Raw genomic sequence first — 18238 nt, forward strand, 5'->3', positions numbered from 1 at the left:
ACTTATGCAGCATTCAGTTGGCAGTCTATAAAAACAAGCCAATCCCAGCTTGTAAACCTGCAATCCCCTTGTTTTGTTCCTTAATCTTGCTCTTGCTTGACCCTGTGGCGGTTTGAGCCGGTTTCCAACCCCTCTCTTACCATTTGTACTCTTATGACTAATTTTGTCTTAACCAACTTGGTATCTTTGTTGTGCTTTCAAGAATCAATTCACTGTTTGATTTCTCTTGGCCTTAAGTGCCTGAATCCACCCATTCTCTTGCCATCCCTTTGGAATCCAAACCCCTACAGAGAGGAATTTAGTGGTATGAAGCCAAGGTTGCTGACAGATGAGTGTGTGGCAATTCCATGTTTATGGGCTGGGAAATTATTCCCTCCCAGGGAAACTTGGCTACCATTACTGTTTAACGATGCTTTTTCACACAGACCAACTGAGAAGTCATCTCATCCACCAATATGAAGAAAGAAATCATTGTTCTCTGCCTTTTACAATTGGCAAAGGTAATAGAGATACTTCATGTCCCTTTCGTACTCATCTGATAACCTAGGAAAGCTTCAAAAATAGATTCCAACAGACTCATTAGAAGGATTAACCTTATTTGTTGACTTTCTTGCCAAGGAGTTCAAATTTCCTTTCCTGCATGGAATCATTCGTCATAATTTTTGAGGTAAAATTCCCCAGAGTAATGCATAAGAAGTAAGTAAAAGAAGACCTATTTATCTCTATCCCATGCTCTACAACCCACCACACTCCCTATCTTTCACACATTAAGAGATTATTCTTTTTCAGTTTTTTCCTATTCCATCTTTGAAATCTATAGTTGAAGAGTAAATAAGTCAATAAATAAATATACAGTTAAGGCTGTAAAAAAAACACACTAACCCAGTAGACGTAAGACATAGATCTGGATTTGTGTGTGTGTGTGCGCGCATATGTGCACATGCGTGCATGGATGCTCACATACATGTTTGGAAAGCAGAAATTAATTTGTATTTATTCATCCTCTGAAACTTCCAATCTCCCTCACTTCAACAGCATAAGTTTGTAAACTGGTGAGTTCACAACTGGGGGCAAAGTCTGTTGCCAAAAAGCAGACCAAACTAGCCCACCTAGGAACAAAAAGAACTCATTATGTTTGTCTTGGTAGCATCTAATGAGCCTGGAACATAAACAATTCTTTAATCTTAAAAGAAAACATAATATCCTTCATGACTAAACTGTTAACCTACCATTTATTCTCTTCTCACTTTTAAATCTGCCACCTAGCACTCCAATATAAAACAAAACAAAACCTCAAAAGAAGAGCAGGCCAATAAACAAACAGAAACCATTTTTAAAGCTGGATATACATTCCTTTCTGCCATAAAGTAGTATCTAGTCTGGGCTTCTCTGGGATTCAGATAAGAATCATGCAATTCAGGAGACCCAGATTTAATTTCTGGGTCAAGAGAATCCCCTGGAGAAGAAATGGCACCCCACTCCAGTATTCTTGCCTGGAGAATTCCATGGACAGAAAAGCCTGGCAGGCTACAGTCCACGGGGTTGCAAAGAGTTGGACACAACTGAGCTACTAAACAGATAGACACAGTACCCAGACTAAGTATTTCTGTTTCTATTTAAGGAGTCCATAATGCTCCCTGTACCTAGAACTTGAAATTTTAGAGTCATCTGATTATTTTTTTCCTCTACTCCATATCCAACCATTCTATAAATATTGTCAACTTTGCCCATACAAAATGTCTTCAATGCATTCATTTTTCTAAAATCTTCCATATCCCGATCTTCATTACATCATGCCTGGACTAGGGCAATAGCTATTTAACTGTCCTCCTTTTTCTGTTCTAATACTATACACCACAGTGTCAGGCGAGGGGGAAAAAAGTTCCCATGCTGCCATCAGCATGTTTCTTCCTTCCAAAGCCTTCCCAGCGTCTATCAGAGTAAGTTCTCAATGCTCTGTCTTGTGCTCCTACCCACCAGAATGTGTCCCCAGTCCAGCTTCCCAGTCCAGTGCTCTGCCCAGGAAGGCCAGTCTTCTCACCTGCCCAAAACAGCTACTCTTACACTGCTCACCCACAATGACTATGAGAATCTAAATGGAAACTGGGGCCATGTTTAGGACTAATCTTCCTGGTTCAGCCTATTGACCCCACAATGAATTCTTTCTTCCTCTGACTCTCCTGAGCACTAGAGGGAGCTTGCTCCTCCCAATCTTGTACTTGATTTTACTCCCTGTGTTTGTGTCCTGTCTTCTCAACTAGCTCGCAACTGTTTAAAGATAGTGCTTCATACATCTTTGCCTTTCCCACGACAATATGCTGAGTGTCCTGCAAGTATTTAATAAATAGTTTCTTTTAAAAATATTACTGAAGAAATGAGCTAGGAAAATCTCTTAAAGAAAGGTGAGTCTTGAGATGTAACTAAAGAAACGGAGATGAACACAGTTTCTCCCATAATAAAAGTATCAAGATCAAATGAATGTTACTTATCACTATGTCAATATTTTGTATTATTGTGGGCTTTTCACTTCATATAGAGTATTTATAAAGCCTGTTGTTGTGTGTTAAGTAGTTTCAGTCATGTCTGATTCACTGCAAGCCCATGGACTGTAGCCCACCAGGCTCCACTGTCTAAGGACTTCTCCAGGCAAGAATATTGGAGTGGGCTGCCATTTCCTTCTGCAGGGGATCTTCCCAACCTAGGGACTGAACCTGGATCTCGTGCACTGTTCAATACAAATTTTTAACAAATACAACATATGTTTTTCTAAACATTAATACTGGCCATACACTCAATTCTAATTCAGAATAAAAAACTAAGAATATTTTTAAGTAACTGAAGTAAAAATTCATTTTTAACAGCAACCTAATATTCAGGTAAAAAGTACATAAATATCACAAAACTGACTTGTACTAACTCACCTTTGATTTAAAAAATAATAATAGATGAAAGGACACTCTGGCCAAATTAATTTGAACAAAGCTTATAACAAAGCAGTGACTGGAAAGTCAGGCCTGGACATGCTCTCATGCTGGCCATGGAGAGCCCCTCCATGGCGGCAGCAGGCCCAGTCTAGCCAAGGCCCTTGTAGTCAGTCCAAGACCCAGCTTACAGACACGAGGAGAAAACTGCCCAATGGAAAGTAGGTTCTGTGGCTTGACTGCCAAGAAAGGGTGATAAGAAAAGTCTTGAAACATCAATGAAATAAATCTACTTCTAGAAATCTTTCTTAAAGGAACATTCAGAAATACAGAAAATACAATCATTCTGACAATTTTTAAACAATAGGAAATAATCTAAAAGTGACCAAAATATGTGAACGAATGGCCAATGTAAGTTTTGGTAAAGCCATTCCAGAACTCTCAAAGCACATGCTGAAAACAGCCAGAAAGGTCACCGAGACAAATGAAATAGGCTAGGTGATGTGAAATCTCCTGATTTTAAAATATATTGGCAAGTAGTTCAAATACTCATGAACATCACAAAGGCCAAACAAAATATATCCATAGGCCAGACTTAGCCACACACCATCAGCTTGGTTTCTGTGGTGAAATCTTTTTGAAAACTATATGATTAAAGAATTTTTAGTGAAAATGCTCTTTGTATAATATCAGATTAAAAGGGGGAGGGGAGTATGATCCTAATAATTTAAGAGACATATATCGTGGGAAAAAAAGACCAGCAAAAAATCATTATAGCTGTATCTGGAGAGACTGTGGATGATTTGCTTTCTTTACATTTTTCCATATTTTCAATATTCTCTTCAAATGAGTATTTATCCCTTTATAATATAATGTTGCATTACTAACTGGGTGATGTCCCTAAAGGGGGTCAATTCAGAAAGGTTGGCATTTCTTTTTTCCCAATCCATCATGTTAAATTTTTTACATAAAAAGGGCTGTTTGTGAGGCCCTAAAATTTTGAATTGCTGTGAGGCTGAAAAATTTATCATTAATGAGATGGAAGTATTGTTGAAAAGTTATGAAAATAATGCAAATAAATACTATATATAAAGCACTCAGCCCAAACACACTCAGCAATGATATTCAGAAATACTTCCCTTTGGTATATGCCAAATACCTTATCTTGCCTTGTATGCTGACCTCAGCTCACCCAGATTCTGAAACCATTATCAAACGGCTTAGTTACCAGCTTTCCTAAACGTTCTCCCAGCTTATTTCTCTGCCCCCATCACCACCCGTGTCTCAGATTCTCATCACCATGACTGACAGGAAACCATATCCCTGAGCCCTTCCAGAGTCTCCTTGACTAAGCCCCTAACCCCTGGTTATCATAATCCAATAATAAAAATGTGATTCTAACACTTCTAGGGAAGCTTCATCCAAATATTGGCCAGAAGCTTATAAAGTATGTGTTTACCATAGCCTGCTTTCCCTTCCCTTTTTGCTCCCCAATTAGCCGAAGTTTACAACTTATTCTAGTCTTTATTTTCCACTCTGCACCATGCTGGAACTCTTTGGAGAAAAAGTATTTGGAGATGTAAAAGAGCATGTTCTCTTATCCTCAGGAATGAATGAGATGAGACAATGGATTAATTCTGAGATAATCAGATAACTTTTCATGAAGCATATTCACATAGATTTGCTTTTATGTTTTGATTAGGCAAATATGGAAGTTATTTTGCATTCTCCAAACTCAGATTGAATAAGAGTGGGAGGAAACTTGCCTACCTATCAGGAAGGTACAAAGTTTCATTATGGGTCAGTGAGCACTGCCTGAGGTCTTATTTTTTGGTAATTCCAGAATCACACAGGACTCTTAAACATGTAGCAGACCTTTGAAGACAGGCACATGAAAGAGAACCACAGTATCATTACAAAAAACATACTTCTTTGGAAAAGTAAATTTGATGATAATATTCACATGTAGACCTGCTGATTTTTTTAAGTATTCATCTGAAGAAGAGTATCTAGGAACTTCCTTGGTGGTCCAGTAGTTAAGAACCCGCCTTCCAATGTAAGGGACATGGGTTTGATCCCTGATCGGAGAACTAAGATCCCACATACCTCAGGGGCAACTAAGCACACATACCACAGCTAGAGAGCTTGTGTGCCAACTACTGAAGCCCACACACTCAAGAGCCTGTGCTCCACAAGAGCAGTCCGCACATTGCAACAAATACACAGTGCACCAAAAATAATAAACGTCTAAAAAAGAAAGAAAAAAGAGTGTCTAGTTTAGGGGCTAGGAGAAAAGATGTCATTATTTATCTGCCACATCTCTACTCGATACTTTTAACAACAGGCTATACCCTTTGCAGCCACTCAGCACTCTCCCATCTACCCAGCACTGGGCTGCACAGCCTCAGACACAAGCTTTGTGTGAAGGTGATGACTCTGAAGCACAGACGCTGAGCTCACATAGTAACCACCAGTACAAACAGGTCACTAGGGGCAGGGCAGAACAAGATGCCAGAGCTAGAAGCCATCAGCAACTCAAAATATATGTAAGGACCAGAAAGCACATTAGGGAGAAGAGCAAGGTAGAGACTTTCCATGTTCCCTTCAACACAGAAGCACCTCCCTCCCCACTGGTGGCTGAAATAGGAATTAGATGTCCAGGCCTGCGTGGCTTGTGAATTCTGTACAACATGGCCAAGGTTTTGGCAAGTTGACTAATACTAGAAAATCAAGTCTCATGACCACCTCCGTTGGCTAGAATTACTGTATTTTCCAGCCTCCTAGAAAATAAAAAGGCAACTGGAAGAAGGAAAGTTCCCAAGATACTTTACTTCCTGTTTCTGCTTCTGAGGAATAGTTTTATAACTAGGGAATGGGATTATCTGCCCCTTAAATCAGTATAAAATTTGAGAGGCTAAAAACATGTGTCGACTTACATAATTTAGCAATAAAAGATGGCCTCAACAGTGAATATTTTAGGTAATAATTAATTCAACCCAACCTTGCATTCTTAATCAAACTGTACTGGGGACAAAGCTTTCTAAAATAATTAGATGGAAACCCTGGAACAACTGATTTGCAAGGTAATATGTTTATCTCTGCTGGTTGCCATTTAACTCTCATCTCTCCCCAGTCATTTCTGGAACAGACAGAAGAGCCTGGCCCTCCGGAGATGCACTGCTGAGCCCTCCCAAGTGGGGGTCACCGTGAGGTTCTGATGTAAAAGTGGACGTGGAGAGCAGCACAGTGTATGTAACAGGCCAGGGACAAGAAGAAATGATGGAATGCCATCAATCAGTGTGACTCCCACCTCAGCACTGAAAAAATACTGGCAAAGTCAGTGTTTTTATAACATGTTCACTAACATTATCATATACCTGCTCGCTCCATCTGACTGAAAAGAATCACCTGACATTACAGATCTTTCCAAACTATCAATTTTCTATTTTAAGTCAAAATTAATTTAAGACTGTATTCAAAATAGAATAATGTCTAAACCTGCTCATTAATGGAAAGTCCGTTTAGGTTTGCAGCTTTGCAATTCCAAGTTAAATTCTGATTTTGAAACATTGCTGGCAAATATGAAAGTAAAATAAGAAAAAGTGAAGCAATGGAAAAATCTCCCCTGGCTCATAGTGTTGAACAGAAGGTATTTCCAGTCCTCAACATGTGTTTTTGAACTTTCTTTTATGAGGAAGAGAGATCATTCCATACTGTCATAGACAGCACTTCATAAGGAAAATAAATTTCTCTAGAAATAACTTCTATTTACATCTACATTTTTAAAAGAAATATGCAGATTTTAAAGGGGTGACTCCAACCCAAAGTCTCCTTATCAGGATACTTTCAGGAGTATCATCTGCCCTGGAAATGGGCCATTAAATCTATTTTCCCAGAGGTAACTGCAACACGAATTACTAACTGATTATTCATCTAAAATGAAATTGTCACTAAATGGTAGAATGAGATCTAGATACTCATTTCAAATCCAAATAGTATATAAAAAAGAAAAGGTCAAGAATGATTTTTTTCTTTAATTCAGATTGACTTTCTCTCATAAGGAACTAAGATACCAGAAACCACAGATTCTTTTTAGAAGGAAAAAAAAAACACTTCACAAAAGCTTTCTGTATAAAACTTTAAAACAGAAAAGTCATGTCCATTATAAACTAAAAAAGGCAGGGAGAAGGTCATCTTGACCAATTATTGCTAAAAAGCAGTTAGAAATTAAACCTGTATCTGTTTTTGTGCTGTGCTTAGTCTCTCAGTCATGTCTGACTCTTTGCGATCCCATGGACTGTAGCCCTCCAGACTTCTCTTTCCATGGGGATTCTCCAGGAAAGAATACTGGAGTGGGTTGCCATTCCCTTCTGCAGGGGATCTTCCCAACCCAGGGATCAAACCCAGGTCTCCTGCATCGCAGGTGGATTCCTTACTGTCTGAGACACCAGGGAAGCTCAGTATCTGTTTTTAGATCTTTACAATTTAGCTTTTCTTCAAACATTGAAACCTATGTTTTAGTTTTCTGTATTTTCCAAGCAATAGCAATTTAAAATCTGAATCAAAAATGAGTTTATTTTTGTGTATGGTGTTAGGGGAGCTTCCCAGGGCCTCCCTGGTGGCTCAGTGGTAAAGAATCTGCCTGCCAATGCAGGAGACATGGGTTCAATTCCTGGTCCAGGAAGATTCCACATGCCTCAGAGCAACCAAGTCCGTGGACCACAATTACTGAGCCTGTTCTCTAGAGTCTGGGGACCAAAACGACTAAACCCACATGCCACAACTATTGAAGCCCGCACACCTAGAGCCTGAGCTCTACAACAAGAGATGTCACAATGAGAAGTCCCCGCACCACAACGAAGGAGTAGGCCCCGCTCACCGCAGCTAGAGAAAGCCTGACCACAGCAATGAAGGCCCAGCACAGCCAACACAAATAAACGTTTCCCTCATTCACTACAGGAAAGAAAACATTTAACATTTGTCTTGTGACCACATAAACTTTTGATGTTTTCATATGAGCAGCAGTATCACCTTCATCGCGTATGTGACGGTTAGCAGACACCAAGCAAAATTAATATCCATCCCCTTGGAGCATGGAGCCATGTAGATGCTTCCAAGTCCCTACAGCCTGGGAGGGAAGGATAGGACCTTCCTCCCGGAGGAGTCTGGCATGACACCTTCTCTTTTCAGGGCCTTTCCTCCGGGCACAGGGATACCAGCCTCTCTGCTGGGATTAAGTTACTTAAATGGGAAGACAAGCCATCTTTCCCACATGGCAAACCTTGGGAAACTGATAGGAAAATACCAACACTGGTAGCTGCTATGTACAGGATGAACACGATCTACTTTGAAAGTATATCATCTCTAACTTTCACAAAACATAATTACTAGAACCTGAATAAAACTGACCAGTTTATCCAACTACTCATTTTTCCTCAGGGGAGTGTTTTTTTTTTTTTTAAAAAGGGAAGAACTGAGTCACACCTACATCAGTGCCCTGGCCCCTCATGCTCTTATTTTATTCTGCCCTACACAATAATAAATGAACAAGTAATAAATTTTTAAATTGTTTTTTAAGATGAAACAATGCCTTTTTATATTAAGGCATCATACTCCCTGTGCCATCAACAGACAGTACAGTCAAATTAGTTCCTACAAACCCACCAGTCTCCACAAGCTCCCCAACCTTCGCTCCTCTGCCAGCCATAGCACCTGAAGTTTTCTCTATGATCCAGCACCATTCCCCACACTATTCCACCTCTTCATCCTGCCTTCCTCCTCGAGTCTGTGATTAAGAAACACAGACAGGTTATTACATTTCAATACAGCAGTCCAGTCTGATAGGGTTTTGTAAACTGCTTACTGCTTTATGTTCTGTGAATTACTCAATAAGATTAATATAAACATATGAATCTGAACTCTTGAAACATTCAGGATTGTTTCTAAATCTCTATAAACTATTTCTTTAAAAATGGTTTGTAAATCACTCATCAGTTCTGTTCAGTTCAGTCACTCAGTCGTGTCTGACTCTTGGCGACCCCATGAATCACAGCACGCCAGGCCTCCCTGTCCATCACCAACTCCCAGAGTTCACCCAAACTCATGTGCATTGAGTCGGTGATGCCATCCAGCTATCTCATCCTCTGTCGTCCCCTTCTCCTCCTGCCCCCAATCCCTCCCAGCATCAGGGTCTTTTCCAATGAGTCAACTCTTCTCATGAGGTGGCCAAAGTACTGGAGTTTTAGCCTCAGCATCAGTCCTTCCAATGAATACCCAGGACTGGTCTCCTTCAGGATGGACTGGTTGGAATTATCTCAAGCTAATTGAATGAATACTTTCAGTTGAGTTCAGTTGCTCAGTCTGACTCTTTGTGACCCCATGAGTTACAGCACTCCTGGCCTCCCTGTCCATCACCAACTCTTCGCATGAGGTGGCCAAAGTATTGGAGTTTCAGCTTTAGCATCAGTCCTTCCAATGAACAACCAGGACTGTTCTCCTTTAGAATGGACTGGTTGGATCTCCTTGCAGTACAAGGGACTCTCAAGACTCTTCTCCAACACCATAGTTCAAAAGCATCAATTCTTTGGCGATCAGCTTTCTTCACAGTCCAACTCTCACATCCATACATGACTACTGGAAAAACCATAGCCTTGACTAGATGGACCTTTGTTGGCAAAGTAATGTCTCTGCTTTTTAATATGCTATCTAGGTTGGTCATAACTTTCCTTCCAAGGAATAAGCGTCTTTTAATTTCATGGTTGCAATCAGATTCTGCAGTGATTTTGGAGCCCAAAAATTATAAAGTCTGACACTGTTTCCAGTTTCCCCAACTATTTCCCATGAAGTGATGGGACCAGATGCCATGATCTTAGTTTTCTGAATGTTGAGCTTTAAGCCAACTTTTTCACTCTCCTCTTTCACTTTCACAAGAGGCTTTTTAATTCCTCTTCACTTTCTGCCATAAGGGTGGTGTCATCTGCATATCTGAGGTTACTGATATTTCTCCTGGCAATCTTGATTCCAGCTTGTGCTTCTTCCAGCCCAGCGTTCCTCATGATGTACTCTGCATATAAGTTAAATAAGCAGGGTGACAATATACAGCCTTGGCGTACTCCTTTTCCTATTTGGAACCAGGACAGGGGCAAGGTCAGGGGCGGCGGCCGAGAGGAGCAACCCCACATCCAAGTGGCAGTGGCTACGCGGGTGTAGGAGGGCCGAGAGGAGCTCCACATTCAAGGTCAGGAGGGGTGGCCATGAGCAGATACCCCTCTTCCAAGGTAAGAAGCAGCGGCTACGTTTTGCTGGAGCAGCCATGAAGAGATACCCCACGACCAAGGTAAGAGAAACCCAAGTAAGACGGTAGGTATTGCGAAAGGGCATCAGAGGGCAGGCACACTGAAATCATAATCACAGAAAACTAGTCAATCTGATCACAGGGACCATGGCCTTGTCTAACTAAATGAAACTAAGCCATGCCATGTGGGGCCATCCAAGATGGGCAGGTCATGGTGGAGAGGTCTGACAGAATGTGGTCCACCGGAGAAGGGAATGGCAAGCCACTTCAGTATTCTTGCCTTGAGAACCCCATGAACAGTATGAAATGAATACTTTAGACCAATTCTAATCAAGCACTCTTTGGTTTCATGAATAATAAGTGAGCAAGATATGGTCCCAACATCAAAGAATTCAGTTTAGTGGGAGGTGCAGAGGATAAGCTGGTTGGATGGCATCGTCAACTCAATGGACATGAGTTTGAGCAAATTCCAGGAGACACTAAAGGTCACAGAAGCCTGGCATGCCGCAGTCCATGGGGTCACAAAGAGTCAAACACTACTTAGCCACTGAACAACAATATAAATACAAATTACAACACAACCTTGGTGAATAGTGGAGTGGAGGCATATACCTGGTACAGAAAAAGGCATAAAAGATGCAGTTTCTTTTTGGAGGCTCTCTGAAAGGCCCACCTGCTAAAAATACGCATTCTTCCCCAAATCTGCCATGGTGTGTGCAATACTGACAATTGTGGTTGTTCATTTGGAATAATCAATTACTTACAGAAATACCACATACAACATTGGTATTATTTGGAAAAGCACGATTCTTTAACATCTACTATTATATTAGCAGAGATTCATTTGTATAAAAAAAGTGGAACACAAGATATGTGTGTGTTTTGGTGAGATACCTTACATGTCATGGGACACAGTCCATCAAAGACTATGAGACATATATTCAGAAGTACCCAGAAGGTGGACCAGCAGGGGGAACACAGGACCAAAGAGGCCTTGTCCTGACCAGACTTTTATTAAAAACAGGTTATGACTATTTCTTCTAAAACTAGGTCATTAATTAATCAATAGGTATTTATTGGACACATTTCTCCCAGTTTGAGTTTTTATAATACAGTCTTTGGAGTCAAATCAAGACGACCCTCTTCTTTCCTAAGACTGATTTAGGACATCATCATGCCCTCTTGCCAGCAAGACATCAAGCAAACATAGGGGAAAAAACCTTAAGTTGAGGTTTCTGATGCTTAGATAAGTGGTAACTGACCTCCCCAGGCAGAATTGCTTTACATTGCTCTTATACCATGTTCATGTCTTCTTGTTCTCTTGTAGACAGGTCACCAGTTCCTTCTCTTGTTATAGACCATCTGGTGTTAGCTGCTCACCCTCAATCTTTCTTTAATCAACTCCACCAGTTTTCCTTCCATCCCTTCCTTAAGCAAGAGAGGAAAAAATGAAAGTTTCTAAGACTTTAGAAGACTGAAGTTCAAGAGAGGCCAAATAACTCAGCATCATTAACTATCAACAAATTTCTGAGCAACAATTGGGCTCTGTCTCCAATTCTCGGAGACTCTCACTTTGCAAAGATTAATCAGACTATCCTTCGCACACCATGCTCAAATTGTGTGTATCTCTTGAGTAGTAATTACAATTGAACTTCTGCTACAATCTACAATGTTTTCTTCCTATTGACAAAAAATGTACGGAAATTCTTGAAAGAGAAGTTTATTAATAATGAAAATGGCACAACTCTATACATGAGAAAAAAGACCTTCCATATACATAAAGACTGTTAAATTTTTATTTCTAATTAGCTAGTATTAAGACTAGAGCATTTCAAGCCAACAGTACAGTAACATGAGCTTATCTGACCCATACTTTAAATACAGTGTCATCATAAACAAGATGAAACAGAAAAATCTTTCATTATCCACACTCCATATTGAACATATATTATGGTATGTACATAGTGACTTCATAATCATCACAGTCCACATACATAAATAATTATACCTTATTCTCTGATATTACGGTTACATTTTTCCTATTTACTCCCTTAACCACTAAAAAAGCAACTAAGTGGAGGAAAAAAGGATAAGGAATCATTTCAACTAGGCTGTAGCTGTAAATTGTGTGTTTTAATCTGTCTTATTACCCCAAGGGGAGTGATTTAACCTGTATCTTGTTAAATCAAACAGATAGTGTAAGGTTTTACAAAATGCATGACTCAAGGAAATTTCTATTTAGATTCTTTATATCATCAGTTACTTTCTGGTACCCTCCCACCTTCTCACCTCCAGCCAGGATCTTCTGCGGAACACAATGCAACTGATTTGATGATTATGACCTTCACACCATTTTTCTGCATTCATTGCACATTTGGGAATAGAATGAGCTAGGAGGCATGACTCATTGCAACTGGATTGTAAATTTGAAAGGCTGGCCCCACCCATTCTACTGGAAATTGTTAGAAACATTTTAAGAGAAAAAAAAATGACCCACATTTTTCTTAGCTAAAATATCTCAACTTAATAAAGATAAGCGTTTCTCCTAAATCAGCTGTATCCTCATGGAGCAAATATGTTACCTTGTTTTCCTATTTCAAAATGAAACTTCAATTCACAGGCTGATAGATGTCAAAGTATCCATTATTGAAAACACGGAAATGACACAAAGATGCCCACTGCCTAAAAATTATGAGATGGATGAGGGCAAACTTACCAAAAAAAGAATGCAAATAAATAGATCAGGTACACATTTGAGTCAACATGGCTTTAGAGCCTACAAAGAACATTTGTGCAATTTTCATCGTTTGTCAGAAGTAATAATAAATCAGGGTTGTTCAATTACATTACAATTTACTATGTGATAAAAAGTATGAGGAGGGGAGCAGCCAAGCCATGATGACCAGATACTGAAGAAGAGAAAAAACAATGGGTGGGATTAAAATCAGGTGAAATCTGCACTTGTGTTATTACATGAAGTAAATGGGACTTTACAGCACATAATTGTGAACAAATACCCTTAAACCACTGCCATGTGGAAATGCTATATATCAAATACATTTCTCATTATCCAGAACCCAAGAATCCTGTATGTATACTCAACTAGAAAGGTTACATCTGCAAGACACCAAAGCACCTTCTGAACCAAAACAAAACGAAAACCACCGTGAATTCTTTACCATGCACTCTCTCGTTGTGGTGAACTGGCTCCAGAGCTCACAGGCTCAGTAGTTTGCAACACACGGGCTTAGTTAATCCGTCGCACGTAGGATCTTTCCAACCCAGGGATCAAATCCTCATCCCTGGCACTGCAAGGTGGATTCTTAACCACTGGACCACCAGGGAAGTCCCAAGGGAAAAGTTCTTTTTAAAAGCTCTTTCAAGATAGTTTGTCCTGTTAGACCGATAGCTCTTTAAGCCCTTACAGTGTGAACAGCAGAGGATCTTCACCATGGAAACTTCATTCTCCAGTGTTCTCATTGTGGTTCAATAATGACAAAGGTAAGGCCAAAGTCTTTATTACTGAACTGAGGAGCTCAGGCCTCACCCTGAGAGTTCAGGAGTTCCTTCCATTAACAGATGTGGAACAGACATTTGCACAGAGTCAACAAGAGATTTGCTCTTCAGAAACATGTCATAATTCTTACTTCACTGATTGGCTTCTCTTAACAACAATCCCCCTTCAGCCCCATTCATGCTTCTCGTAAGTGTTCCACAAGGTGGCCAGTTCTCCACCCAAATCATGTCCATCTAGACTCTGCCGGCAAGCAGACATTCATTTAAAATGTTGCTTTCTAGGGTTAACTGGGTTAGGGTTGATAAAAACAAATTTTCTTTTTCATCTACAACAAGTAAGTTTAGAATCTTCAACAGAGAAATCTTAGAAGTTTTACAAATAAAATTAAGCATTAAGTAGTGACAAATGTCATTAATATTTACAATGCTTTCAAGATAAATATCATTTCCCTTTCAAATGAGCCCAGTAGAAAATATCCCAGCAGTGGCTTGTACTTATGTTGAACGTTTAGAGAATCTATTATGTGAGTAGGGAATAAAAGAGAATCCCAGGAAACAGGAAATACCAACCTATATAAACACACACTCATAAAACCTGTGACCCATATATTTTGCAAAATACCTGGATATCTTCAAGGCTTTCAATAGCTTTACTGTGGCATGTACTCATCCCAGCAATTTCGTTTCTGAGTGAAATTGGCAATCATTAAGTTGAGGAAAAAAAAAAAAATGAACCAAGTATTTTAGCTCATGGTCAATCTATCCCTGGTTAGTAATATCTGGTCATAAAGATATCAAAATATTTAAGATTATCTTTTACTAACATGAAGATACCTACCATGAAACACACCTGCATAGATAATAATAGCCTATTTTCATACACAACTCAATATTAGGAGTGATAGGGCACTCTCAGTGCCCCCTCCAAGGCTACCATTCACAAAGTGCTAGGAAATAGAGTAAAGCTTCCATTTTCATTTAAAATTTATATAAGATGTGACTTTTTCCTACCTATAGAGAAAAATAAAAGTTATTTTAATTACAATGAAAGTCTTGCCATGTTTTATGTAAGCAGGAGTGAATTTAGATATAAGATATTCATAAAGAAGCAGCCAACCTATACCACAGGAGGGAGTTAAATGTTATTTTTGAAATTAAAACACCAGGAACTAGAGGAGATACAAGGTTTGCCCAGGACATGGTGAGGTAGCAGCAGCAGAGTCAGGGAACCCATCTGTTCTGACAGCACACCCATCAATGAGCAAAGTACTGTGGTCTTGACCCAACACCCTTCTCCTTCCCTGTCCACTTGATTGAATTCATCTTTAGTCTAAGGAGAACCCTCTAAACTTTATACATATGTGTTGGCCGAGACAGCTTTAAAAAACAGGATGTTAAAATAATTAACCAAAAAATGTAGTTTTGATTAACAGGCTTCAGAAACTGAAAACTCTTGGAGAAGCACAAAGTACAGGCCTAACTCTATCCTCCAGCAAAAAGGTTGCTTTTTCTTCAACAGTTTGATTCAAAAAGGCTTAATAGTTAGGTGAATGTCTGACCATAAACTATGTTAAAACTACTTCAAAAGATTTTCATTCTACCTGAACTAACATGGTACAAATATTCAGCTGTTAAGCTTACTTCCTCCAGTAAGAGTCTCACCTTGTCTTTCTGCTGTGAAACCTGAGGCACAGTTATTAAGAGACACCCTCAGAGACTGGGAAGCAGGCAGCAAATGCATCCCCAATTCTCAGACTTTTTCCTTATAGAAAACTTTCCAGAATTCACAGTTTTGATTCCCTTTAAATATAGTTTCCCATCACTTCATAGCAAATAGATGGGAAACAGTGGAAACAGTGACTGCCTTTATATTTTGGGGCTCCAAAATCACTGCAGATGGTGACTGCAGCCATGAAATTAAAAGACGCTTGCTTCTTGGAAGAAAAACTATGACCATCCTAGACAGCATATTAAAAACCAGAGACATTACTTTGCCAGCAAAGGTCTGTCTAGTCAAAGCTATGGTTTTTTCAGTAGTCATGTATGGATGTGAAAGTTGGACTATAAAGAAACCTGAGTGCCGAAGAACTGATGCTTTTGAACTGTGGTGTTGGAGAAGACTCTTGAGAGTCCCTTGGACTGCAAGGAGATCCAACCAGTCCATTCTAAAGGAGATCAGTCCTGAATATTCATTGGAAGGATTGATGCTGAAACTGAAACTCCAATACTCTGGCCACCTTATGTGAAGAACTGACTCATTTGAAGAGACCACGATGCTGGGAAAGATTGAAGGCGGGAGGAGAAGGGAATGACAGAGGATGAGATGGTTGGATGGCATCACTGACTCGATGGATATGAGTTTCAGTAAAGTCCAAGAGCTGGTGATGGACAGGGAGGCCTGGCATGTTGCAGTCCACGGGGTTGCAAAGAGTCGGATGCAACTGAGCGAATGAACTGAACTGAACTGAAATACAGCTTTTGGTCTTTGTGGATATAAATACCATCACATCTCTGGCCAAATTCTAAAATTTTAAACTAGAAACAAATTTTGAGTCCCAAATTTAATTTTTTAATAGAAAACTCTTCTTTCAACAGAGTTCCAAATCCAGATTAATTAATATGATGTAATGAGCGATCTCCATCTTCTCTAGGCTTCTAATCAGTTGCAAATATGAGTTTTGATTAAAGCTCTTCCCTGCTATGAAAAAAACAAACAGCAATTAGTTGAAAAAAGCTAAAATGTACTGAAATGCACTTTTGTTGAAATGTATTGTCAAACTATATTCCTAAAATTACCAATTCTTTCTTTGCAGGAAAGCTGTCCTGTGCTTTGGTAAGTTAAAAAGAAAAATCCAGTCTACAGAGACTATGTAATATTTTTACTGAATCCTAAAGCAAGTCCATTATTTTCATGAGTTACTGGTAGATGAAAAATCCAGAAAACTGAAAATGTACTGATCACGTCCCTAACATTTTTTCAATGCTGTCTCCCGACTTTGAACAATCCCCTTAGGGTTATAGTGTCTGTGTGAACATTTCTCTTGTTTCACTGGATCTTTCATATATTTTAATGCCAAACAGTTTACCAGAAGAAAGTGAAGCATGTAGTCAATCTGCCTGTCCCTAACTCGGCTCTCCTGGTTCCTCTCTGGATTTCTTAGCCTAGATGAGATACATTTTTAATTCAGGAAACACAGATGGCTCTGAGGGGCTTATAAAAGGGTCTTAGGAAAGATTAAAAAAAAAATCAGTCATGTTCTTTCTATTGGATACCACTGAAGTTGTGCCATAGGTCATCTACTGGCTGGAGATACAGAGATCAGTGGATATCCTGGACTAAAAGGTAGAATCCTATTAATATTGCTTTGACAGCACTCAAGCAAGGTTTGTAGTAACTCCCATTGGCCAAGTCAGATGTTCAGAGTTTTCTTCTTACAGGAGTATCTACCATGCCTGTGGAACTAGAAAAGCATCTTCTTTAGTTCCCTTTGTTATCAATCCATCCGTTCCTATCGGAGGAACCATGAGTGAGGGGTTACCTCTCAAAGAAAGGGGATTTGGAGCGAAGGGGCTGAGGCTCCAACCAGAACCACATGTGTGGTTGATCCTTTATCAGTTTCTTCTATAATCAGGCATGAACTGCTCTAGCTTTTGTCTTCTAAAAGACAGCTGCCATTATCTGGCCTGGGTGAGACCCATCCATGAGGAAGCACCTTTGCAAGGGCAGCTGTAGGACCAAATAGCAAAACGAAATAATAATCCCACCCACTACACTCAGTTAACATCTATAAATGGTCTCTTTACAAGGGTATTGCATTTTTGTAACCTACGTCTTGTTATGGATCCTGAGATGCAAAGGGAAGACAAAAAAACTATGGACACTTGCCCAAAATGTATGCTGAAAAAAGTAATGGAAAAAGACATATTGAAAAGTAAGGTGAAGTTGAAAGAAGTAAGAGACACATTTCAATGAGATCTGCCTGTAGATCTGTATCTACAGAGATAGGAAAGGAAGTATATGTTAAAATATGTGAGGATTTATGGCTATTCAAACAGGTGACTCTTTAATAAGAGAAAAGACGACAGAGCGAGGAAGCTCTAGTCCAGAACACAGCGTGTCTTTGTTTTCAATCTTCATTGGCACTTGTTATCATTGTGATCTTGAGTAAGGCTGTCCGTTTCTTTGATGTTTCCTTTCCTCACTCATAAAACTTAAATGAGAAACATTCAACTTGCAAAGGCACTAGAAGAGATAACTGTGGAATCAGAGTGGATGTAGATTAACTGTAAAGAACTCAACAATGCTGGTTACCAACAAAACCCCTGTCATATGGACAGGAATTATGTATTCACACTTGTGGCCCTACTGTGAGGCAAACTGTTTAGAATCTGGGTGTAGGTACTCTCTTAAATGCTTACATTTGATGTTCTCTGACAAAAGCTGCAAACTCAGGATCCCTGGCATACAGTTCCAAAATTCTCATTCTTTCTTGAATTTCCTTTAAGG

General features: G+C 39.5%; 1 protein-coding gene across 1 annotated transcript in view; it reads right to left on the minus strand.

The window, feature by feature from the left end:
• Positions 1-8096: 8096 nt before the first annotated feature.
• IMPG2 (interphotoreceptor matrix proteoglycan 2) overlaps positions 8097-18238 on the minus strand; it is an 82608-nt gene continuing 72466 nt past the window's right edge. The window contains exons 18-19 of the mRNA XM_088836658.1: positions 18151-18230; positions 8097-16429 (exon numbers count right to left, since the gene is read on the minus strand). Coding sequence (XP_088692784.1) covers positions 16414-16429; positions 18151-18230 — 96 coding nt within the window. The 3' untranslated portion in view covers positions 8097-16413. The remainder of the gene's footprint in view (positions 16430-18150; positions 18231-18238) is intronic.

This window comes from Moschus berezovskii, chromosome 1 (genome assembly GCF_049115385.1).
Source record: "Moschus berezovskii isolate FMDL1 chromosome 1, NW_MosBer_1.0, whole genome shotgun sequence".
In the NCBI taxonomy this organism is placed as follows: domain Eukaryota; kingdom Metazoa; phylum Chordata; class Mammalia; order Artiodactyla; family Moschidae; genus Moschus; species Moschus berezovskii.